We start from the raw sequence: 25,000 nt of genomic DNA, 5'->3' as shown, positions 1-25,000 counted from the left end.
ATTCATTAGAATCATTTTACCCACATACACGGACATTTTAGGTACCAGGTCTGGTAACTAAAATACTAGAAATGAAGCATTATAAAGATGGCTTTGATTACAAATTAAATTAATATAATATATATATATATATATTCACTGTCTATTGATATACTGTATATGCTGTGTTTATTGATATATAAGGAACCTGTGGTGCAAACAGAACTCTAAGGTACCGGCCTGTTGGTGATTGGGATCCAGTGTTCCCATCAAGCCCTATTATTCAGCGTAAAAGTAAAGACAAAGAGGATTTATGGAGTCACAGTGAGTCTTGATCTCCTTTGAAATGAGGGAATAAAGGGAATGAGGAAAGAAGTGCCCATGCAAGTGCTTCACAACGAGATGCTTTCTTTTTGTCTTCTTCTTGTGGTTACTTTTCACTGTAGACAGGTTGTGACATCAGTCTATGGTCACTGATGAATCTGGCAGATCTAGGACGCTAAGCTTTTATAAAGTTAGTCTTCAGCCACTGTGGTCAAGTACCGATGTGCTGATTTTGGTCAACTTCCTCTCGTCGTTACTCTGGGACGTGCTACTTCCTGTCTGTGTTCCTGGGCTTACTTGCTCTTTACTTGCTCTGACACGGCATTTGCCTCCTGTCTCCTCTCGGGCTTTTTTCTACTGTAACACTGTAGCTTGTAAATTGTCTCTGTTCCTCGGTTGTCATTCGGTTACTGACGTACTTGTGTCTTTACTTGTGTCCGGCCAGTTTTTTCAGTTTTTTCTCAACACTCACCATATTACAGATGTTTGTTTTGTGTAAACAAATCTGACTTTCTGGCTAGTTTGCAGCTTACATTATGTTACAATTTCTGTTGTTTTCATCATACAAGTCCTGCCATTAGGTCCGACATGGAAAGGGAGAAAGAAAGGAGAGGCCCACTGCCAGGATGTGACTTCATCTTTGTAGCGACCTCTGAACCGCATCTTTGAGATCACACCCTCGAACCTCGGATCTCCTGCTTCCAAACGTTTTGTAGTATTTCCCCCTCCTAGTGTGTCAGTAACTGAGATAAATACACAGTTTGGGGGAGATGGGACAATATAAGTAATCTTTTCGTGTGTTGTTTATTTGCCGTTCTCAAAAGGGTTCACCATCGAACTTGACAGCAGCCAGCGCGTGAGCTAAAAATAGTCGAAGAGAAGAAATGACACTGAGTATGGCAATCAGGAAGTGAAGTGTTAGCATTTTGCAAGATGTAGAGACAGACGAGCAAAGAAACACCTCCTGAGAGGCTACAGAAGCTCCCTGACCATCACATGAACATTCAATCATAGCAAAACAAAAATGGCTGTAATCATTTCTTGTGTGATTGTGTGTGTGTGTGTGATTGTAGAACGTATACTGACATTGTCCATTTTATTAGTTCAATCAGCCAATCATGTGGCCTCAGCACAAAGCATAATATCATGCAGACACGAGAGAATTTTAGTACCAAATCAGGCTGCTTTGAGTATTTCAGAAACTGCTGATAAGCTGTGAGTTTCACACATAACAGTCTCTAGAGTTTATATGGAATGGTGTGAAAAAGAAAACGATCCAGTGAGCAGCAGATGCACAGCAGACGTGCCTCATGGATGAGAGGTTGAAAGGAAGAAGGATACTAGAGCTCAAACCTAACAAGTACAAGCCAAAGTGAGCAGGAGGCTCCATCAGCAGAAGATCACATTGATGTTTCCACCTGCAAAACTGAAGATTTTGTCCCATACAATTCTGTTAAAACTCTAGAGACCTCTGTGTGTGAAAAAGAAAATCAGCTGTTTCTTTAATACTCAAACCACCTGTTCTGGCATCAACAACTAGGTCTCTGTACACATTAACAGAATCTTTGGACTTGTATCTGCAACCACATGATGGGCTAATTGCAGAAATGAGCAGGTCAACATGTGTTTCATATTAAAGTGGCTGGAGAGTGAATACTGTCTCTGTGATGTTCATTTAAAGGACATGCCTGACTAAGAATATCTAGAAGTGCAGTGGTGGCTCAGGGTGAAGACAATAGGCTGCTGACCAGAAGGTTTGTGAGATATAGGTTGATCAATCCTGCTCTTTGTTTTCATTAAAATATACCTCTGTGTCTGTGCTAAATATATACCTGAAAATCAAATTACTTCTTATCTTGCTAGGAATAACATCACATACTATTTTGCAATGTTAACTAATTTGCCAGCTTTCTTTCCCTTTTACTAACTGTACTGTGAGGTACTAAAGGTTTGAGAGAAGCTCCACTTAAAAAAAGAGTAAGCGCAAAGCAAGGCCAAAAGGAGCAATTTACCCCTGCACTCCAATACCGTTTTATCAGTCTTTCTGAAGAAATAATCTCTAATCTCGCAGTTTGTATAGCTTTTATATAGTTCTATATACTATATGGAATAATGTGAAAACTACATGAAACCTAAATGTCGTCAATCAAATTGTTTTCTGTTTCTTTTTTTCTTTCAGCCAAGTGCAAAGGGAAGAGTGTAAAAACAGTACTGGAGCACACAGGGAATACACGGGAAGAAGGGAAGTGAATAAAGTAAGGGCAAGGGGCCTTTGTGCAGTGAGCGCAACTCACCTTCACACGCTCACACCTTCATGATGTGGGAGGAGTCAGAGAAGCCAGAGGAAGGGGGAGGGGCCAGGTTGGTCGGGGAGGCGGGGGGACTCGAGGTGATCTGGGCTGCAATGCAATGGAACGAATTGATGGGAAAATTCACACACGACAAATAAATAAATAAATAAATAAATAAATAAATAAATAAATAAATAAAGGTTTTGGAACAGAGAGGTAGTCTGGCGTGTTCTCAAAGGACCACAGGTCAGACTGCTGAATAAAAAAAAGCATGACATAAAAAGCTCCAGGAAATGGAACACAAATGATAAAGAAGTTGCTGGACCACACGGTCAGAACTCATGATCCTGAGCGATTCAGCATCGGCGTGAATGTAGAGAAATGGTATCGACTGTACAAGTCTACAAATCAAAGATATTATATTTTAAAGGAAAATGAGCTAAAATAAGAAATTATATAACGCAGCAACATGAGAGGTGCTTCTCTTCAGTTGTTTGTTTGTGACATGATCTAATCTAAAAGAGCTCTAACTTTACCTACCAATATCTTTTATGGTCTGGCATGTACACATGATGTGCGTGTGTCTTGTATATGAGAAATTAATGGCTTAAGAAAAGTCAGTTTAGTTATAAAAGATTAAGCTCTTCACTTTATTGTGATTTGACATTATACTCAGTTCTGCATGGGAAGAGACAGTACTTCAGAGCAGAGCTGACACAAGTTCAGATTTTGTAGCTGTAAAATATCTGTACAAAATACTTCAATAAATAAACATTAAGCCTGTATTTTTTTCAATATTTGTTTTATTTTGCAGTTTAGCTTTTTAGAAGTCTGCTCTAAATGCTGTGTGCCACCTTAGCTCTGAAGTAGGAGTTTTAAGACAGTGAGGGACAGTGAGAGTGGACAGGGTTGGTGATCGACACAAAGGGTCAAACAGGGGTCAGAGGTCAGAAAGGGGTTGCTCAGGCTCCTCAGGACGGCAGGCTTCCTCACCAGAGAGCAGGCGGGAGCGGCGAGAGGCCTCGGCTGCCAAAGCGCAGGATATCTCGATACGTTTCTCCTGTTCCTGCAGCTTCTTCTCAGGATTTGCCTGCGCTTCCACAGGGCCGTCCAAAACCGGGACAATATTCTGCAGGCTGGGGAGGTACACAGAGCTGGTTTATCAACATTTGTCTGTATGCAGTTTGGTATCGTATGTATGATCCAGTTCCTCAGCTCCTATGACCTAGAAATTTGTAGTCTACCCTGTTTCAATTCACACTCACTACCAATTTTATTTGGAACATGAACACCTGCACATCCATGCAGTTATCTATTCGGCCAATCACGTAGCAGCAGAGCAATGGAAAAAAGAATAAATCACACCAAACCATGTCAAAAGCTTCAGGTAGTGTTTACAGCAAGATCAGTAATGAAGAAAAATTGTGATTTTTGTCATTGATCATGGCATAGTTTCAGAAACTGCTGATCTCTTGGGAATTTTCTCTTCATATGAGCAGAAAGAAAAGATATATATTCGTGGGCACAGACCCACCCAATATAGATGGGTTATTGAGGATTAGAAATAGAGGATTCTATTATTCTAATATTATTCTAATAGGATTCTAATAGAGGATATAGAGGATTCAGCTGTCAGGTTTTAGAGAGTCTGTGCCCATGACAGCCTCAGATTCGTGTTCTTGGCTGACAGCGGTGGAAACTGATATTGTTGTCTGTTGTTGTTGCCCATCTACCTCAAGGGCTGATGTTTTATACAGTCTAAGATGCTTTTCTGTTCTCCACTGTTGTGAAGAGTAATTCTTTGAATTATTATAGACTTCCGGTTAGCTGGAACCAATCTGATACTTCTTTTCTGATTTCTTTCATCAACAAAGTGTTCCAGCCCACAAACCACCAGCTCACAGGATGTTTTTTAACACAATCATGTGTCAACTCTAGAGACTGATGTGTGTAAACATCCCAGAAGATCAGCTGTTTCTGAAATACTCCAACCAGCTCATCAAAAAAAAAAACAACCCTGGTTAAAGTCACAGAGCTCACACTTTTCCCCATTCTGATATTTGATGTGATAATTAACTGATGCTCTTCATCTGTATCAGTAGGATTTTATACACTGCATTGCTGCCACATGATTGGCTGATTAGATAAGTGCCTAAAATGAGAAGGTGTTCCTGTTAAAGTGTATAATTAATTGCTTCTAACTCAGACCGAGGTTAACAAAGTCTACGAGACGTTAGCGGTTTCAGTGTTTATCTACAGAAATTCATCTAGAATGCAGTGTAAAGTGTAAACTGATTTATACTGCACATTTTTATAAAACAAAATCCCATTTAACGACTAAATCTAACCTTTGAAATATTTTGAGGCGGTCTAACAGACTAGTAAACCTACAACACTCCAAATCACTGCTACATGTATACAGTACATCTGTGTGTAAACAATAGGCAGCGGCAGCCTACTTTGACTTGGCAATGAGTGTCTTTATCCGTTCCACCTTCTTCTGTTTCTCTCTCTCCTCCTCTGGGCTAAGCGGCGTGCTGGGCTCCATTTCCAAATACCGCTCTGGAATTAACACTTTGTCTGGTGCAGACAGCTGAAAATAGCGTGATAAAAATGTATTACCTCACAAAGCAACCTCTGTGAGTTTGCATGTTCTTTTCAGTTACCTGGGATAGCAGGATCTAAAGAGATTCATGATGGTTAGATTCTATTTGGAATGTATTCATGTGGAAATTGAAAATTAATAATTAAATTAAACAAATAAAAAACTATTTTCTGTCATCGGTTGCAGTTTTTTTTTGAGGCCAAATTTTCATTTAGTGTCACCCATATATCATACCGTATATAATAATGTCATCTACGAGAATATAATTAAAAGTAATAAACTAGAATAATTTCATATCAGCTGCATATATTTTGTTGTAATGATGTAAAGGTTTAAATGGAGCTGATAGTGTTACAGTGATTTACCTCTTTGCTTATGTCCAGCTCATAACTGTCAGCGTCCACCTGTCTACGTAGCCGGGCAATTTCTTCCCTTGGAGACTCCACACCTTCCCCTCGTACGGCAGCCTCCAGGCCCTTTATGTCCACCTCATGGGCAGTCACTCTTCTCCTCACCTACAAGACAGCCAATTAACATACATGTAATCCAAACTGAATTGTCATGTCTGACCTGTCTGTCTATTGTTCCTGACTTGCTGGACATCCATTTGTCATAATATTTGAATTAAAAACACTGTCATATGGCTTCAGTTATCAGTTGGAATTCATCAGATTATTCATTAATCATGAAGAATATACCTCTAATTCAGACACTGTTACATACTAATCCAAAACATATCAAACAACCCAAATACTTGAAATGAATAAATCAGAGTTTAAACATAACCAGCAGAAATGTGATAACAACTCTACACTAATCTTTTAAACAGCTTTTAAATCTGCTAAATCCTCCGCGACAGATTATAAGACATCTTCTGGTCTACAGGTCTTGATTATTGAACAAACAACAAACAAAAACCTAGCTAAGGTTTTATATGGCTTGGGTGCCTGATAAGCCAGTGTCAGGATGAAGAGAAGATAAAAGTAATGTGTAAAGAGGTGCTAACCACTCTGTAGTGGACAGAAGGCTTAAGGCCATCCAAGTTCTGGTTGTTAGATAGATTAAGGCTGCGTCTCTTGTCTTTCACCGAACTGCTCTGGTTCCGACGTATCCTCTCATTCTGCTCCTCTACGCTCATCTTAGACTTTGCTTCTGCCGGGAACACAGCGCTCTTTGGCCTCTCCTAGAAATGAACAAGGATAATAATTACATTTTATGTCATGTTAATGTACAAGATTTTGGTTTTTCAGTAATGTACAAAATGAGTCTTTTAGCTTCTTCTTGTGTCCTTGCTAACAATCGCTGCTAATCATTATTGATACTTAATGAGATTTATTACAATCGTTTAGAAATGATTAATTATACCCTGGAGATGTGACCATTAGGCACTTTCCCATTCCTCTTATAAATACCATCCTTGTCATCTGTAGGAGATTTAGTCCTGGGTGGGACAATACCAACTGCACAAAAAAAAATCTTACATTAACAATGTGCTCTAAGTTATATGTATATTAAAACAGAATTTTGTTTGCTAATTCATACTTGTACGTCATACTTGTACTCATATGTATGTCTGAACCTGTTGAGAGTTTTCGGGAGCACAAACACCCTTTAAATTCTCAAAATCAAATTCAAATTCGGGATTAAGAGCCGAGTCTCAGAAGACCGTGTTCTCTCCTACCTTTGTTGCCTTGTCTGTCTTGCTCCATGTCATAATCGTTGGTCTTTTCCTCTATTGAACTGAAGTTGTGCTAGACAAGAAAGCAGAATAAATGAATACTTTAGCAATAGTCAAACCTATTGTTTGTACATTGTAACGTAATGTACTAATACAGTCTCTATGCCAGGATAAAATGATTGCTGAATGTGGAAGAATGAATCACTGAATATTTTGTTAATGCATTGTCAAAAAGAGCTTTTTAAAATAGCAAGCATAGTAAGAAATACTGAATGAAGAAAGAAATGGATATTAGAAATGGAAAGTGAAAAGGTGAGTAAAGATTAAGAGGACGAGTGCAAGTGAGATGGTGATGATGATGATAATCCTTGATGGTAAATGATGAAGGGATTGCTGGATGGACATGATCAGTTGAACAATATATAAAGGACTGACTATACATGGGGTCCTGATATGACAGTGGCTCTGACGTTAGGGACTGTGCACTGTGTTATATTTGGTTAAGATGACTTTTCTTCTCCGAGATACCTTTCGGCTGTGCGTGTCTTTGTCTTCCTTATAGCTGTCCATGTTGCGTGGCCAGGCATTGCTGCTGTAAGGGAGGGGAGGGACAGGGGGCATGATTGTGGTGGGGTCCAGGGGCTGGTAAGACTTAGGGAGTGGGGGCCGTGGAGGACCAATCTCCTGAAAATGGGACGGAAGGACAGAGAGAGAGAGAGAGAGAGAGAGAGAGAGAGAGAGAGAGAGAGAGAGAGAGAGAGAGAGAGAGAGAGAGAGAGAGAGAGAGAGAGAGAGAGAGAGAGAGAGAGAGAGCAGAAGTGTATAGCCCAAGAAAGACAAGGACAGACAAAAAGGATTAGGAGGAGGAGAAGGAGGGAAACAGCTGTGCATCAGGAGTTACTAAGCCAGGCAGAGAGCAGAGAGGTGCATGGGATATTTCTGTAATTCTTTTAAACTGGCCTGCACACAGAGCAAACCATAAACAGTAAGTCCTAAAAGGTCTGCTTTGGAGATATGATCATGATATTCTGCCTGATTAATCAAGATCATTTTAAGTTTAGAGCATGCGCCCTTGGTTTTGTCATAGAATAAAAATGTGCAGATCAGTTTGCTCTAGCTGATCATTTCAGACTCCTTTGGAACCAACAAAAGGTGAAACCACTACAAAGATGGATTTGCCTATGAAAAAAAAACTAGCCTTTGTACATAAACAGGCACGGCAGAAAGCCTAGAGCTACGGCAAGAACAAGGGCACAACCATTGAGAAGACAGGTAATATATTGTTAGCGCATTGATTGAGGTTTGAGGTTGATTGTTTTATATAGAGAATGCTTTTCTATATTAAATATTATATATTATTTTATATATTAAAGCAGCGTTTTAACATCAATTATATCCCAGATTAGGATCCAACTGGGAATTATTTAAAGGGAGCTCAACAAATAGCATGGGGTCTAAATCAGGAAACACATCTTGACTAAATGAAATGAAACAATAACCTGAATGTAATCACTGAGTTAACTGAACAATGTAACACTGTTTTTGTGTTAATTCATGCAAAGATAGAAAAAAAAAAATCTGGTTTTGACCAAAACGGAGTTTTTCTGCCATAGCCAACATGCATATAAAGAATATGCGAAGAGCAAGATCTGTCGGTTATGTTACATTTTAGTGGCTTACCTCAGTTGCCAGCTGTTTTGTGGGTGAATTCTGGGAGCCGGGTGCAGGTGAGAAAGGGCTGAGGGGGCTGGTTAGACTCACGGAGCTTAGTGGGCTCGCTGGACTGTTTGTGCTGAAGGAACCTGATGCTGCACTGACTGCGCACAAATAACGCAACAGAGTTAAAATAAAGCGGTCTATATTTATACTCACTGGCCAATTTACTAGGAACTCCTGTAAACATGTTCATTCATTTTAAATCAGCCAAATTCTCGAATGTTTGGTCAGCTTGTGCCCACTGTAGCCTCAGATTACTGTATTTAGCTGAAAGGTGTTGAACCTAATGTGGTCTTCACTATGTACTGCATCAGCTATATATGGTTGAAATGACAATAAAATCTTCTTGACCTGACATGTTTTTTTTCCCAACTCTAGAGACTGTGTGTGAAAATCCAAGGAAATAAGCGCATCAAGCACAGACAAACATATCGTGAACACAGGATCAAAGTCAGTAAGCATGTATTTATTTATGCAGTATAAACATGGATGCTGACCTCTGTGCTTAGCTGTATCTGTGCCTCGAGAAGGATTGTTCTTGTGCAGCCCCTCGAGCACATCCTGAATCCTCCAGAACTCTTTCTGCAGGTGTCTGTGGACCATCTCACTCTGAAAAAAAACAACAACAACACGGAATGTTTTGTGGATGAGAGATATTTTTATGTCCGTTGCTATATTATTATTATTATTATTATTATTATTATTATTATTTCTCTCTCTCTCTCTCTCTCACTTTTAAAAATGTCAGCTTTTTTTGTCTCGACCCAGATTTTTTCACCTAAATGGCTATTGAGTTACTCAGCCCTACTTTTTTACTCCTTTTATCAAAAAGCTGATTTATTACAATTGTGAGACACTGACATGCATTATGCATAAATGCCATCAGGAGTTTCACGGAAATGAATGTTTGCTCATGAATTGATAATGAGCCTTTTATATGCTAATCAATAATTAATCATATGCAGATCATCCATGATCTGTGAAGAAGTTGTCCTTTTTTCAATTCTCTGACAAATGTAATGTGAGATTAACAGATCCCTGTGATTACATTTCACTGCTGTCAGTCTTCTGCTGTATCTTTTGCATGATTGCAATCACTGTTCTTTTTAACACTAATCGTTTTGTGTATTTCTGCTGCCGAACGTAATCGGTCGTTTCAGTGAACTGTCATGTTGCTGCAAAAGTGCACAGTATCACTGTATAGGTCACTTAACAGAAATGGAATGAGCATGTGCATACTGTAAGCCTAGGCCTTAAAAAGAATAAAGATGCCATGAGTGTGAATTTGATGAGGATGATGGTGATGATGAGGATCATGTACCTGTCCTCCAGAATTCAGCTGTTCCCACAGGTCCCCGTGAATAGCATTCACCTCATCCTCCAGAGCGTCAAGCTCCATTTTAAAGGTGGCCAGAGCCTGAGAAAACCAGACATGGAGTTCATGAGTGAGCTTTCCCTACATTTTGTGCATAAACTGGCCATTTGCTTACTACATAATACAGTAATAGTATAATAGTATAACAGTAATCCGTACAACCATAAAAAAAACAATATATTCTTTCTGACTGCATGTTGGAAGAATTACAATGTAAAAGATCAGTGCTACAGGCTTTAAACACCATGGATTTCTCTGCTTGTTGCTAGATGAAGTGCTTGATAAAGAACATGTTAAAGCATCACTCTGAGACACTGAGAGTTTCACAAAGCTATTTTAAAGCACAGCGTACACTAGAAGCCTGAGAGAGCTCTCCCCGGACATTGATGAGCTGATTCTGTAAGCTCTCCTTCTTCAGCTGCAGTTTCTCTATGGACAGGGGCTGAGTCCTGGAAAGCTCCATGTCCTGATGGGTGGCCACCAGAGTGGCCTCCAGGTTATCCTGGAAAGTTTGAAACACACAGGACAAAAAGGATGACACAAGAGTTTAACGCTCATTTACAACATAACAATGGCTGTGCTACTAATCCGGACTAATCACTGTGCACAGATGTGCGTTCATCTTATTGCATTCAGGTCTGAATAACAATCTTAAGAACATAAATACATGTTCAGTTGAAAATAAACCAAATGGACGTAAAGGTATGTCCTTTTTGTTTTGTTAAAACGAAAAATCCACCATGAACGACCTACATATTAATCCTTACCTAATGTCTTCACTAATGATTTAATCTATAACAAAATACTTTAACTTAAATTTCCTGGAATAAACTTGAGTCAACATCTTACTCTATTTTCAGATTGGCTTCCTTACATTAACCATAATGCTGTTCAGCTACCTACTAACTACAGTGCCTTCAGTTTTCATGCTAACACATTCAACAACACCATCCTGCTCATTGCCATGTCTTGTAGCTGCATTGCATCCTGGAACTTTTTGCTGTTGTATTACTGGTGTTTCAAGTCTCTCCAAATTCTATGTTGGATTTCTCATTATGTTAAATGTTGATTGGTGAGTGAGAAAAGAAACTTGCTCTTTTTGATCATTACCCCTTATGTTTAAGAGAGCTGAATTGTGTTTAGATGACTGATATATTCTGATATAAAACAGCAGAAAATTTCTAGGGAATTAGTTGCAAAGTCACTATGAGCATCTACAAATATTTAACCTGTTCAAGGGTGTTTTTTTCTCTATTTTTTTCACTCGAACATCCCAATAAGTGTCAAAATTCAAACTACCTTTTCCATTCGCAGCCGATGTACTACAGCTTCCTGCTCCTTCATAAGCCTGTTCTGCTCAAACAAGCGATTCAGGAGTTTCTATACACAGGAAAAAAACAAGAATAGCAAATACAAGCTTAAGTAAGGAAATAAGAAATAGAGTTTAAGAAAGGTATAAGAAGTAGAAATTATCCTTTGTTTATTACACTGTACATTATTGAACTGAATTTTGCTTGAAGTCATAAAAGTAAAGACTTACACTGGTCTCAATTTCATTGAACTTCAGCGTGGGATGCAGGTCCCTGTAAATATCATGCGCTGGAGGCACCTAAAATCAGCGATAAAGAAGGAGCAATTTTTTTTTACAAGACATTCACCAGATTCTGCACTGACACATTCTGACACCTACAGCAAAAACAAACAAACAAACAAACAAACAAACAAAACATTTTCTGCAGCAGCGCAATCCATTCCCATATGCTGTGATAATGATGCTGTGATAATGATAAGTGTGGGGAAACACAATATAGTAGAGGGATAGTGTTTTCTGGCACATGGTGAAAGAGACATCACACATATGACTCATACACATGAGTAAACAAGGGACATAATGCTTTTAAAATAGGAAAATGTGACACAAAAGACACAAACGTCTGCGCAACCAAAAGGGACTTTAGCAACATAAAAGTAGCACTGAAATCTGCACTTTTGGGAGCAATAAAGGAAGAATATCAACCTAAATGAATAGCAATAGAGGTTTCTACAACACGACCTAACATCCAACATGCTGAGCTTAGACAGAGAGGCAGGCTTTGTGTTTGCTTTTGCCAAGCTCATACCAGCTAAGGATTTATTTGAGCCTTAAAGTGGCAGCGAGAGGCTGAAATGAATCCCAGCGGTGGATCTTTCAAGAAATATGAAACTGAAGCCTGCCTCGTCAAGCCACTTTAATTTCTCTTACTTGTGAGAATAACTTTGCTCTGAGGGTGGAACGATCAACCGTTCGGGTTACCATTCCCATTAGGTAATCTCCCTCCATTGCCTGAGAGAAAAAACGGCATCATTTTCTGAGGTTTTTTTCCCCCTCATTACCAGTCAGCTGGGGAAGTACCACACTACCACACACTATTTGCCTTAAACAATAGTTTCTGTTGACTATAATGTAAAAAAAAAAAACACTTTTAATGTGCCATATTTGACCAAAAATCAAGTATAGATGTCACAATATCTCACATAATTAATGCTCAGGCCCTTTTTATACAGGATTACTTTACATGAGGGGGTTGATAGAATTATCCGTGATTTTAGTCATACCGAGATCCATGCACATGCCTTGTAACAAGCAGACAATATAATTAGCTTTCATTACAAATATGAGGTTAACATACTCCTATAATGTTCGTAATTCATTATTTATTCAGTGGGACTTGATCAACAGACCTCCTAAGGAAGGCTTATGAATTATAATGAAACCTTGTTAAAGCATAATGTGTCTTATTTTACACAAAGGATTAATCTGCACAAATTCAGCTGCTGCCTGAATTTTCCGTCTAAAAAGACAACTCAATTTTGAACCCTTACCATCCGATCAACAACCTATTTTTTTTTAAACACCTGAGTTACTAAGTGGTGCTTTGTTACTGTACATAGGATGCACAACAAGTAACAATTTTAGTTTAATAGTGTTAAAAAATGACTAAACTAGAACTTTCTGCACTGTATTGCATATAACATTTTATCTTCTACTGCTACAGAATAAAGTTAGATCAGTATGTTCCAGATATTACCAATAACTGCCATCTCTACTGCCTAAATTGTCATAACACTTTTCCTATAGAATCCAACACCTTCATTTTCTGCACTGATGCCTGAAGAATGTTTTCAGACTTATTTTTCTCAGGATATACTGAATTTTTTTTTTTTTAATTATACCATATAATATTTATTTAGATTTAAGAAATGGGAAGTCACATAAAGGGAAAGAGTCGAAGAAAGAGTGTGACAAGACAGTGAATGTAGGAGTTTGAGTGGAATAGGGGGTATGACAGCCTAAAGTAATCACACCTCCATGTTATCACAAACATGGTACGTTTAAGGTTCATTGCTGTAGCAGTGTTAATGTTGAGAGCGGTGCTGTATGAGCCGTACTGCACTGACTGTGCCAGGTTAAGCGTACCTGCTGATCGAGGTAATCCAAGTTCCTCTGAAGCTGCAGGTCTAAAATGTCATCCTGGTGTAAGTAGTAGCAGCAGCAGCAGCAGGTCAGTCACATACAGAAGCAGTACACGGCGTGGCCATAGCAGCAAAGCCCCACACATACACAGAAAGACAAAGAGACATGGGACGTAGGAGACAGAAAACCAGTGCAGAGACGGTCATAGAGTCAGATACAGAGAAAGACACAGGTATACGTGATAGAATGGAAGTGGACGGAGTAGTGTACATTATTTCCGACAAAACAAAGAAGAAGGCAGAGACAGGGAAATAGAAAAACAACAAAAAAATGAACAGGACACAAATATGGACACACAAACACAATACAAGTTGTCACTCAAGCATCCTTTAGCAACATAAGCCAATCAAACAGTTATGTGTAGTTTCTAACACAAAATGCCATGACTAGAAAAGTGAACCAAATGACTGGAACCTACCATTTTGCCATGTACAGAGGGAGAGGCTGGGTAATTGTAATGGTAAACATTTTGCGTAAGAGACCGTCGATCCCCAGGAAAATCATACTAAAAGAAACAGATCGGGAAAGCAGAAAAGTTTAAACCATAAACGATTAGACAACTACATGATTACTATATAATTTTATGGGTAAGTTAAAATATTTGGTTCAAATATTTAAGATATTTGTTGTAAACCCCTAGTAACTGATTATTTAAGAAAAACTACATAAATCATACAAATCCATTCAACTAGAAAAGAGGTTTATAGTTGAATGGATTTGTATGATTTATGTAGTTTTTACTAGGAAACAATGTAACTTAGGAGTTATGTTATATTAAAATACAGAATAATATAATAAATCTATATTTCCTCACAGCTAGAACGGCAGATATGATCTCAGACAAACTGAACATTGTATGATATGCAAGCGAGTGTTCAGATACTATGAACTATTTAAGTCTATGAAACAACATGAAACACTTCCTGCCATTGAGTCTCTTCACCTACCTAGTAACAAACTGTTCAGCCTCTTTCCATCCAAGAAGAGATACAAGACCATTCGCACCAGAACCAGCAGTTCCAGAGCCAGTTTTTTTCCCTACAGCCATAAACCTACTGAACTCTACACTAAACTAGACGTCTCACTGTCTGTAATCACGTTGCAGTTCTGTTCCACCCTTACCCTAGTTTACATCCATTTATTGTCATACATATACTGACATATTTATCTGCACTTGTTCCTTTGCACATAATTTTTCTATTTGCACTTCTGGTAGATGCTAAACAGTATGTTGTTGCTATGTACCTGTACTATGCAATGACAAAGTTGTATCCATCTATCGACAAGGACTCATACGGTGAATTTATATACCACAGGGACATGAAGAACGTTTTTTCAGCCAATCGAGGTGTGTTTTTTATCTCAGAAACCAGCTGCTTCCTGATTGGAGATAATCCCTTTAGATTATTAAAAGTTTTTATGAAACTGGACCATTTGATTATAATAAATTTTTACCTTGGGGGAACTGAGAGACCTTCGCATGCTGTAGACTGATGGGTCAGCGTAGATGCCCTCATCTCTAAGCCGCCCAGGCATTCTGTCAAACCGTACACTAGGAGAGCGTGCTGGCGAGATGAAGCTTGGGGGTCCGGGTGAGTAGGCACCTCCCGATGATGAAGAGGGTGAGCGTGGCACTGAGCGTGAGCGTGGCTGCAGTGACAGACGCCTCATGGTCCCCTGGGTTGACTCTAGCTGGGTGTAATAAGCAGGATGTGTTCCAGGACCCCCCATCATCCACTGGGGCTCACGGGGAGGTCCAAAGGGAGCAGTGTCCCTGAGTGAACGCCGCTTTTCCTCTGCCGTCCAACGGGGTGGCATCCTGTCGTAGGCAGCTGACATGGAGCAGATGCTTTCAGGCCGAATTCCTGAAGGGTACAGTGGGTACTCCTCAGTGTACTGAGGGGCACCATAACCACCATAGTAGTCTGCTGACATGCCTCGGTTCATTGTGTAATACCGTGCTGGACTGTAGGGAAAGATGGATGAGCAGAACAGAGCAGAGGTCATCCTACCAATTCTCAGTCATTACTCTCAGCTGAATGACAGGTTATAGACAATGAAGAGGAAGCTGCTTATGAAGACAGCATTTTTGTAGAGGAAGTCCCTTACAATGTCAGCTGAAATATTCTCATTTAGTAACACTTTTCTGCCCAGTTATGTCACCTGTCTATTCCTTCCCTTCCCCAGCCAGCTATCTGCAAATCCTACAACAGCTACCAACCAGGGAAGATGAAGGATGACATGCACATCCTCTAAAACATAAAAATTGGCAACTGTGACTTTTTAAACTGCAGCAAACTCTACATCACCAGAACGCAAAGAGCACACAGAAAAAAATATCTGCCCTCTCCTTCAATACATGAAGGACTCACAGAAGTCTGTGAGTGCCTAGTGTTGTTGTAATCAACAGCAGATTGTGCCACCCATGATGCCACACATTCATTAGAAATTTACAGTAATACCCCATTCTGCATACATACCTCCGGAGGTCCTCCTGAGGCAACATGCTGCGCCGCTGGTTCACCCACTGCTGTAACTGTGTCATAGAGCTCTTCCTTTGTGCCATCCTCTCAGGCCCTGTCCTGGGCACGAAGCCCCTGCGCAGCACCATGTTCTCTTGGGCCTCAGGCTGCACCTCATGCAGCTCTCTTATGTTCTCCTGAGAAGGGTAGCCTGAACCATAGTTACTCCATCCGTTAGGATGATGAGGAGGCAGGCATCCCCTCTCCCCATGCCGGCTGTCCATATCTGTTGACACTGGTGTGGTGGAAGCTGGTATCGCTCTTCTTTCTACCCCATTTACTCCACGTTTCTCAGGCTCGTGTTGCTCAGTTCTTGAATCCTCATCTTCTGTACAAGACTTCAGCTCTGGTGCTGGTGTCACTGGGATGTGGTTTTGTTCCTCTGTAGAGATGGACTCTGAGGTTTTTCTACAGAATTAATGAGGACAGAAAATCTGTGTAATATAAAGTAATGAAGTGCAACACTAATGACGCAAATAAGCACTTTAAATGCTGATGCAATCAGATAATGTAGATTCATCTTAAACTGGATGTTTTTCATAATGAAGTTGTTTATTCTGGGTATTAGAGAAAACTGCAGGATGCACATGAACAGAAGGTTGCATGCCTACATCTGTGTGTGTGTGCGTATACCTAATCGGGGGTAAAACATGGACACTGGCTGCCGCATTCATGGCTTGGATCCACTCCTCCCTATCCTCCAAGCTGTCAGTGCTGAAGTAGTATGTACGAATCCCAGCGTGTTCTGCCTGCAAACAGAATGTAATACTTCCTTTAGAGTCTTGCCCTTCCTCCTTTTCTCCTTCCATGTCTTCTTCCCCTGCCTCAAACCAGACCTGTAAGACAGAAAAAAACAAAAAAACAAAAAACAAATTCAGTATCAGAATCAGAAAAAGGTTTAAATAACACCATACCATACATTTAGCTTTAAGACTATTACACCACCTGGGTCAGTTTTAAGCCCACCTTAAACACACACATGCAAATAAATGAAAGCATGTGAATCAGACCTAATAAAGGCCATGCATGTTAGATGAGCAGATACAGTATGAACCCTTGAGTATAATCCTGTGTTCTGCTCATGGTGTATTATATTTAACACAATACACTGATTAAAACACATCCACAAATCACTATATTAATTAACTAATTAACTAAGATGCATGCACAGCATCCACAACACTTTAAGTGTTACCCCAAATCAAGCTCCTATATAGAAAGCAAATCTCTAAATGTTGTTTTGACATGCACAGGGTCATGCAGGTATGGAGAAAGGAGTGCACACACACATACCTACTAGAGAGAGTTCATCTCTAATCACACACTGTGGAGATCATTTCTCTCAGGACTCCTCAGAGGTTTGGGTGGAGGGAAAAGGAAGGAAGAGACTGGGTGAGGACAACAGGGTCAGACATGAAGGTCAGCTAGAGGTCACCTAGCAGGGTTAGGCGGTTTTATTAACATAAAAAAGTGTCATCTATTTCCAAAAAAATATTAGGCGTGAGACATGTGAGATGGAGATACGCACTGCTAAATCCACTTTGCAGTTAATTATTGATTTAAAATGTAAAAAAAAAATAATAAAATAAAATCTAATCATGAACAGAACAAGAGGTTCAAATCCAGGGTTAATATCCTGAAAGAGAATTCAGTTAGTAAAAGGATTGGGTGATATGACAATTTTAGTATCACAACACACTTTCTGAGATGTGGTATCCTTTATATAAGTTTATTTTATATCTCATAACATATCAGTTTATCATCAATTAAACGAGGTTCATTAGACAAATGTTCTCCAGTTTGTTAGAAACCAATATATTGTGCATTGGACCATGATATGATATTCCTGCCATATCGCTCAGCCCTAACTAGTAGATTTGTGACATCATTATAGTGCAGAGCTACAAACCAACAAAACATTATAAACTTAATAAATAATCAATGAAATAGAATATGAGGTTATTGTGAGGTATGGTTATGATAATACATGTAATAAATGTAATGCAGTGAAAGCAAATAGTTTATGTTAAACACACACACACACACACACACACACACACACACACACACACACACACACACACACACACACACACACACACACACACACACACACACACACACACACACACACACACACACACACACACACACACACACACACTGCATTGCAGTTCAGAGAATGCAGCACATGGGGCACCAGAGTTACTTTAAAAAACTGGCACACAGAAAAAAACTATTTTCTATGCACATGCAGTATGTTTTCAAAGCCCATCTAACCTTTAGCCAAAATACTTAGATAAATTGAGCAGGACAGAAGCACACCACATGACCTGAGTAAACATTGCCTTTATTGAGAGTACTTCTCTAAAACATGTAAGATGTCAGTGTTCCTCTAGCTACTCTGTAACCATGGCTTGATTCAATGTTTCTCTAATAAACTAATAAAACAGACGTCCAAGACTCGTCCGTGTCATCTCAACCTGATTATAAATCTGTGCCGAACGGAAACGCTGGTTTCACACACCCAAACCTTATTTCCTAAACAATATTACGAGTATAAATAACCCCAGCTTGTTGTTCTAGTGCTATGTGGGTGTGTGCCACTTATAATGCCATGGCTTTATTGCACTCAGTTAATCAGGAAATGAGAAACACAAAACTAGATCCCTGATTTTGTTTAATCATGGCTACTATTGACATTTTTGTCCTATTAATCTTAACCAAAAACACCACGCAAACGGTTATGGTTAGTCATTTGAGGGCGTGTCACACACATACACAATGAATCAGAAACTGCTAGAGTTACACCACTGTTAATGTATGTGGCCTCGTCAGTTGTACAAAACATGAAACACATACCGAAGACAAATGAAGTGAGCGAGGATTTTTGAGTATCACCCAGGTAATTGCACTCCTACACGGCTGCATAATAAATGGTTTGGCTGCACTCTAGGTGACTTAGTAAGAGCGAAAAAAAAACAACACTTATAACCTTATCTGAATGCAGAATATGATTATAGTGACTGAATAAAGACAGTATGCAGCCTGTGGTTTGCTTTCATTCTTGTTCTGCAGGTAACTAAACATTAGTATACCACCGGTCACTCAACTTTAACTGCTATTTGTGAACGTCCAGAGACACAACATTCTTGTATACTCTTGTTACAAAGGTCAAGCAAATAACTAAATAACGCTAACTTCTTATGCTTACTCGTTAATAATTTGTGGCTGTGTTTTGGCTTATACTGTGACTTGCACTGTAATATTTAAGTGTTTAAAAAATGACTCTACTAATAAGAGCAAATCTATTGAAAGTATATGAAGCTGCATTCAGTTGTTCTTGTGAGCTGCATGTGACTGACCAGTACAGAAGACCTGCTACAGAAGCACAATGTGTTTGTGGTTAGAAAACTAGAGTCTCTGAACAACTGCCAGTTTGTTTCATATGATGTCTGGTACTGCTACAATGCTTATTTTGTGCTTGGTCCCATACTAAATTACTTCGCTGGGCTCTCATCAGGATCCAGACCACTGTACACCAGTTGATGACCACCAGTCTAGAGAATCAGTCTTCCTTGTCCCACTGGCTATGTTTACATGCACACTAATAACTGTTAATAGTTACACTGTTAGCCCAATCAAAACAGAACCATGTAAACACTGTGCATAATTATTTTTACTACCAGGATTATCAACTGCCTTTAATGTTGGTAATATTAGAAGAGTAGCAAATGATCCTCACCCCCGACTGTCAGACAGTTATGAAACATTCTCAAATACCTTTGCTAGCTGTTGACTTAATAATCCCACTTGGACATCAAGTGGCGCAACAGAAAAGGTTTGCCCTGTCGTCCAGAGATCACAAGTTCAGATCCTGATGATAGCAAGAGAGCTAAATTGGCAAAGCTCTCTGAATGGGAGGGATGACATAACATCTCCCTCCTGTCGATAACAAAACTAGCCAATCGCAGGGTTCTGTGAACTCGTGTATGCGGGATGGGGGAAAAACAACAATTTCCTTCAAGTATGTTACGGCGCACTTTATTTCAGCATGAACAGCAGGTCCGAAAGTTTCACCCTCTCTAGCTGTCAGTAGCTGGAACTGTTGATACTTACTGTGAATTGCGTTATGCCAAAGTCGGCACTAAAATCACGCCACACTACTGTACAAAGTCCTTAAAAGACACACATAGCAATCTCTTACTTTGGATATTACTAAACACAACTTTGACTGTTGAAAGTTATAAGCGCTTGGAATTTGATATTTTGAGTTTTGGGATCTACTTAAAGCTCACACCTCCATAGCTTTAGGTTTTACTTCTCTTGCTTTTTATATATGACAGTCCCGCTTTCAGTCTTCCATGCACTCACATGTCTCACACCTCACTGACTCTGTCCTTGAACAGATTTCACATGCATGCATGACTTCTAATGCTAGGGTACACATAATATCTCAGGCATTTAACAAAACTGTGTAAGGAGACATGACAAACATTGTGTCACTGACTGAACTAACACAGTGATGAGGTCATCTGTGTGCTGTGCTTAACATGATGAAAAATAAGTCTATACAAATATAATGACATGCTAAAGAGGAATATCTGGGCATTTCTACTATCAGGATCATTTTGTTTTTGCTTAGGCTTCTGAGCATCTCTGTTCAAAGCATCTAAAATAAATCTTATCCAAGTGCCATTAACTTGCTCTCTTGCTGTTTTTTTGTGCTATATATAGACACCAGATCTTAATTATAGCCAAAATGACGACTGCACTCATCACCAGTCTGTAAACAGAAATGGCTGATATGTCTTCATTCACCGGCATGTGTGAGGGAAGCGGTATCAAGGTATTCTCGGGAATGTATGTCAGAGGAAAGGATCAGAGGAAAACCGAATGGGATTGCAAGCACAAATCCACCTGAGATGAGTAAGAAACAAGTGTTGTGTAAAGGAATTGAATATATTGAGATGTTACACAACTTTGGCTTTTCTACAAGGCACAGAGTCAATATTTATACCGACTCACTGTAATCTTGTGGCTTCAGGCAGACCATAGCAACATGCTACAAACAAAGTGGAAGACAAGGAGACGATATTGTAATGTATGACTTGTTTTTTTTTTTTTTTTACCAGGTATAAAGCAGCATGCTAGTAATCTGAGTCGAGCTTGTTGTCTTACACAGTGCCAAATGTTCTCTTGTTCTTATGGGACTGTAACTTAGGAGTGCCCTTGGCAACAATAAGCACTAAACCATGCATCTATTCTTCTAAGGGAAGTAAAGTTTTTATTCATAGCAAACAATCTGAAACCAATTATTATTATTGCCACACTGCTGCTTGGACAACTTTAAGGAAGTGCCAGGCTTTATTCCAAAGCATTATACCAGATGAATCAGATCACTGCCATTTCCAAGACGCATTTCCTTTAAAACTGACAGTTCCTCAAAAAGGTAGGCAGATGATAAGCTCCACATTTTTCTGAAAACTGAAAAGTTTTAAAAAAGTCTTATCCAGAGCCATAAAAAATATCTATACAGTCTCTTTCCAACTCACAGAAAACCTGCCACATGATGATAAATACACTCCATCTCGGGGCAGTATGTCTGAGTGAGAAAGTGACAGAGTTACGTATTTCAGGACAGACAACTTAACCTGGAGATCCTGCGAGTAGAATTAAAATGATCATAAAAATTAGATTAGAGATTGATGTTTTATTAAACATTTCCTATTCGTTTTTAATACAAGCAGGAAAATCGAGTCAGGGTTTACTAATTTGAGACTGGGGAAAGCGTTGGGGCTTCCAGAGAGTCACCTGTACGACTCCAGTCATTTCAGTCATTTCAGAGTTATATATCGATTGGCTCATCAACCCTGAAATGAAATTCTTTTCTCAGTAATATGTGAAAAAGTAAAAAAAATCATGGACTTTCTGAACTGATAAAGCTTATGTCTGTTTACTGTACATACGCTTGACGTTTATTGTGTGAAGAAATCGTGTAGCTAGCAAGGTTTTAGACATCTTTAGTCACACTGACTGCATTTGTTATAGTGGCTTCTTACCCAACATGGATAAAAAACACATCATGTTGGTGAAATATATTTATTTATGCTTATATTAAGTTTAGGTCTTTTAAAGACAAACCAAAAATTGCCAACCTGATATTTTTCACATAATTCAGCCACACTGACATGCAACAGATTTTCCCAGATCACTGAGATGACCCACTTCCTTGTCACACTCTCAGCATGTTTGTCCCTCTCTCCACCCAGGTATATTTCTTTAGTCATGCATGGTTAATGCAGTGGAAAGAGCAACAGATGGAGTCTGTAAGGATAAATAAAACCAGAGAGTGACGCCAGTTGATGCTTGCTTCAGCCATTACCGTGTTACAGAGCACATACTCATCCCTAAAGCAACAAAGGCACTAGGATTAGACAGACCTCTGGTCTTGCTAGTAAACTGCTTTAGTCTTACAAACTCAAGGCGAGGGAGTTGCTGGATGTGCTAATGTGTTGACTAAGTCATCCGCATGAGCGCAAACAAGAATACAGAGGCAAGAGTAATTACTGATTACTGAGACCAATAATGACTAGGCAACTCTGAGGGAATGATTGCATGGGTGTGTTCGGTCTCCGGCTCTGTCTGCCTCATGCACGCACACACCTCCTATCTGTGGCAGAACACTTCCTGAGAGCTGAGCCATGCTGGGTAAATACAGTGCCCACATAAATGATAAGAGCGATGCATTAGTCCTTCCCCAGCAGCTCTGGGACATCAATCTCAAGTGAACATTACAGCTAGTTCAGACCAGCAAAGCCCTTCCCATTGAGCAAACATCCTGATTTCAGCAGTGACCCAGATTCGGTAAGACAAACCAGTGTCGTTAGCTAATTATCAACTAACTTCAAATAAGCATCAAGGTGCACAGTCCAGGGTGGATTCCTGCATCGTATGCTGTGTTCCCAAAATAGGCTCTGGATCCAATACGCCCCTGATGAAGCACTGTGGATTCTGTACTCAGTTTGGTGGTGATTTATCAAGATTATTGCCTCAGTAGAGTATGCGTCTAACACGACAATCTCTTGGTACACCCACAGTGTTTTAGATTAAACAGTCGCAATTTCCTGTAACCTGTAAACCATCATGTAATCATCCTCCCCATCTCACTAATTTTTCCATGAAGAGCCAGAGATATAAAGATGCTCGAAAACAGCGTAATAAAGAACATTTTACCAGATTTACAACAAATCATTTAGCACAAGAAAAAAAATGAGATATTAGAAACAAAAAATGAGATATTAGGACAGGGAACAGGATATTCACACATAATGAGAATAATGAGAGCGATTTATATTGTCACTAATTAGTCACTAATTGGTCATTACTTTATATTTGTATTGTATTCTACTCCGGATACAGTAAATACAGTAAAAAGTACATTTATCCCATTCACTTCCTCATTCTGTACAGTATATTGCTCATGGTTGCTTATAATGTGCAAATGAGAGAGAGAGAGAGAGAGAGAGAGAGAGAGAGAGAGAGAGAGAGAGAGAGAGAGAGAGAGAGAGAAACACAAAAACAATAGGAGTTTCTGGTTGCCAAGTTTGTGTTGTCAAAAACAACTTTTTTTTATGTTTCTCAAGTTACACAAAGGCTCACATTTCTTAAGTAAAAAAAAGTACTGAAATAACTTACAGTGTTCAGGAGCAGAAATCAACTGAAATGGTTTTGCTTTCTGATCAAATGACGAGCTAATTTTAAGGTGTTTAGAGGTGTCACTGCAATGTATATTCAAGTTAATCAGCAGTGAGCTGAAATAAAAATAAAATATCAGTGACAACACTCAGTGAAAAAAGTTGGGAATTTACATATATAATATGATGTAAAGTGTTTCTGTTCTTGGTGAACATCTCGCTTGCTCTTCTTAATGCAGGGCTGATGTTTTTTACCTGTTAACATCTTTAACTTCTAGTTCAGGTTGGTGGAAATGAATTAGATCTGTAACGATTAATATATATTGATGCTTATTTTGGTCAGGTCTTTTCTTGTGAATGTGCAGTGAAAAAACCCCAAGAAATCCCACTCCAAAAATCCTTCCACAGTTTATGACAGAGCTACACAGCTTTAGCCATGAGTCTCAACATCAGCACACATCGGTGTCACACGCAAACATTGCCAAACAAGTTGCAGCTTGTTTCTTATCAGCTTCTGTGACAGGACTATATTCCAGGTCTGAATAAAAAAAAAACAAAAAAAAAACAATTACGTGCGCAAGTCCTATGGAATCGGAACACTCCCTTGGACCCAGACATTTATCGGCACTTTAAATCTTGAATCTTTCGATCTTGGCCAGAGAATCAGGGTTACTAACAAGAGGCTGTGATTGCACTGCTCTTCTCTTTCCTCTCTGACTTGTTCGAATTCACTAAAGCCGGACGTCACGTGTCTCACAGTTTACTGACTATGAATAATAACGACAAAAACAGAGATCTCTGAAGTTCTATGTTCTTGTCAAAAACCAATTGTGCTAACAAAAACAGCTCCATCAATGCTTCCCAAGAAGTCATTCACAGTCATTAATGAGATGAGATGATTCCACACAGAACTTCCAATTTTTTTTTCTCTCCATATTTGGCTTCTTTCTGTTTTGTTTGACCTGTAGGGGGAGACATGAAGCAGGAACAACCTCCCAGCAGTTATGCAACCCCTCTTCATAAATATTCAAACAGTGCTATTCTGGGGTGGTGGACAATGCTCTGTGTGTGTGTGTGTGTGTGTGTGTGTGTGTGTGTGTGTGTGTGTGTGTGTGTGTGTGTGTGTGTGTGTGTGTGTGTGTGTGTGTGAAACATGAGACAATAAAAGCGTGTGTAATGTAACAATTAAAAGAGTAAGTATACGCATGGTACAGTGTATGTGTATAGTGTAACCTACAGTATAATGTCTTTGGCTTGGTAACAAAAACTAAAGAAACAAAATACTGCAAAAAAGTGTGA

General features: G+C 39.3%; 1 protein-coding gene across 15 annotated transcripts in view; it reads right to left on the bottom strand.

Annotated features, from left to right (window-relative positions):
• Positions 1–25,000, bottom strand: part of plekha6 (pleckstrin homology domain containing, family A member 6) — a 95,194-nt gene that overhangs the window by 1,181 nt on the left and 69,013 nt on the right. For 9 of the 15 annotated variants that reach the window (XM_027144321.2, XM_027144322.2, XM_027144314.2 and 6 more), the window contains 20 exons: positions 16,638–16,840; positions 15,963–16,412; positions 14,938–15,448; positions 13,901–13,987; positions 13,426–13,479; positions 11,509–11,577; positions 11,268–11,348; positions 10,321–10,470; positions 9,915–10,010; positions 9,091–9,202; positions 8,558–8,694; positions 7,406–7,561; positions 6,881–6,950; positions 6,565–6,659; positions 6,206–6,382; positions 5,565–5,714; positions 5,054–5,187; positions 3,588–3,730; positions 2,598–2,702; positions 1–1,164 (listed from right to left, as the gene is read on the bottom strand). The exon at positions 1–1,164 is cut by the window's left edge and continues 1,181 nt beyond it. In XM_027144321.2, the coding sequence (XP_027000122.2) occupies positions 2,608–2,702; positions 3,588–3,730; positions 5,054–5,187; positions 5,565–5,714; positions 6,206–6,382; positions 6,565–6,659; positions 6,881–6,950; positions 7,406–7,561; positions 8,558–8,694; positions 9,091–9,202; positions 9,915–10,010; positions 10,321–10,470; positions 11,268–11,348; positions 11,509–11,577; positions 13,426–13,479; positions 13,901–13,987; positions 14,938–15,448; positions 15,963–16,412; positions 16,638–16,840 (2,970 nt within the window). In that variant the 3' untranslated portion in view covers positions 1–1,164; positions 2,598–2,607. Of the gene's footprint in view, positions 1,165–2,597; positions 2,703–3,587; positions 3,731–5,053; positions 5,188–5,564; positions 5,715–6,205; positions 6,383–6,564; positions 6,660–6,880; positions 6,951–7,405; positions 7,562–8,557; positions 8,695–9,090; positions 9,203–9,914; positions 10,011–10,320; positions 10,471–11,267; positions 11,349–11,508; positions 11,578–13,425; positions 13,480–13,900; positions 13,988–14,937; positions 15,449–15,962; positions 16,413–16,637; positions 16,841–17,297; positions 17,399–25,000 lie in introns of those variants that run through there. The other 6 variants (XM_047805686.1, XM_027144324.2, XM_027144325.2 and 3 more) reach the window with 5 other exon arrangements.

This window comes from Tachysurus fulvidraco, chromosome 2 (assembly GCF_022655615.1).
Source record: "Tachysurus fulvidraco isolate hzauxx_2018 chromosome 2, HZAU_PFXX_2.0, whole genome shotgun sequence".
Lineage (NCBI taxonomy): Eukaryota > Metazoa > Chordata > Actinopteri > Siluriformes > Bagridae > Tachysurus > Tachysurus fulvidraco.
This window is presented reverse-complemented; position numbering and strand designations above follow the sequence as displayed.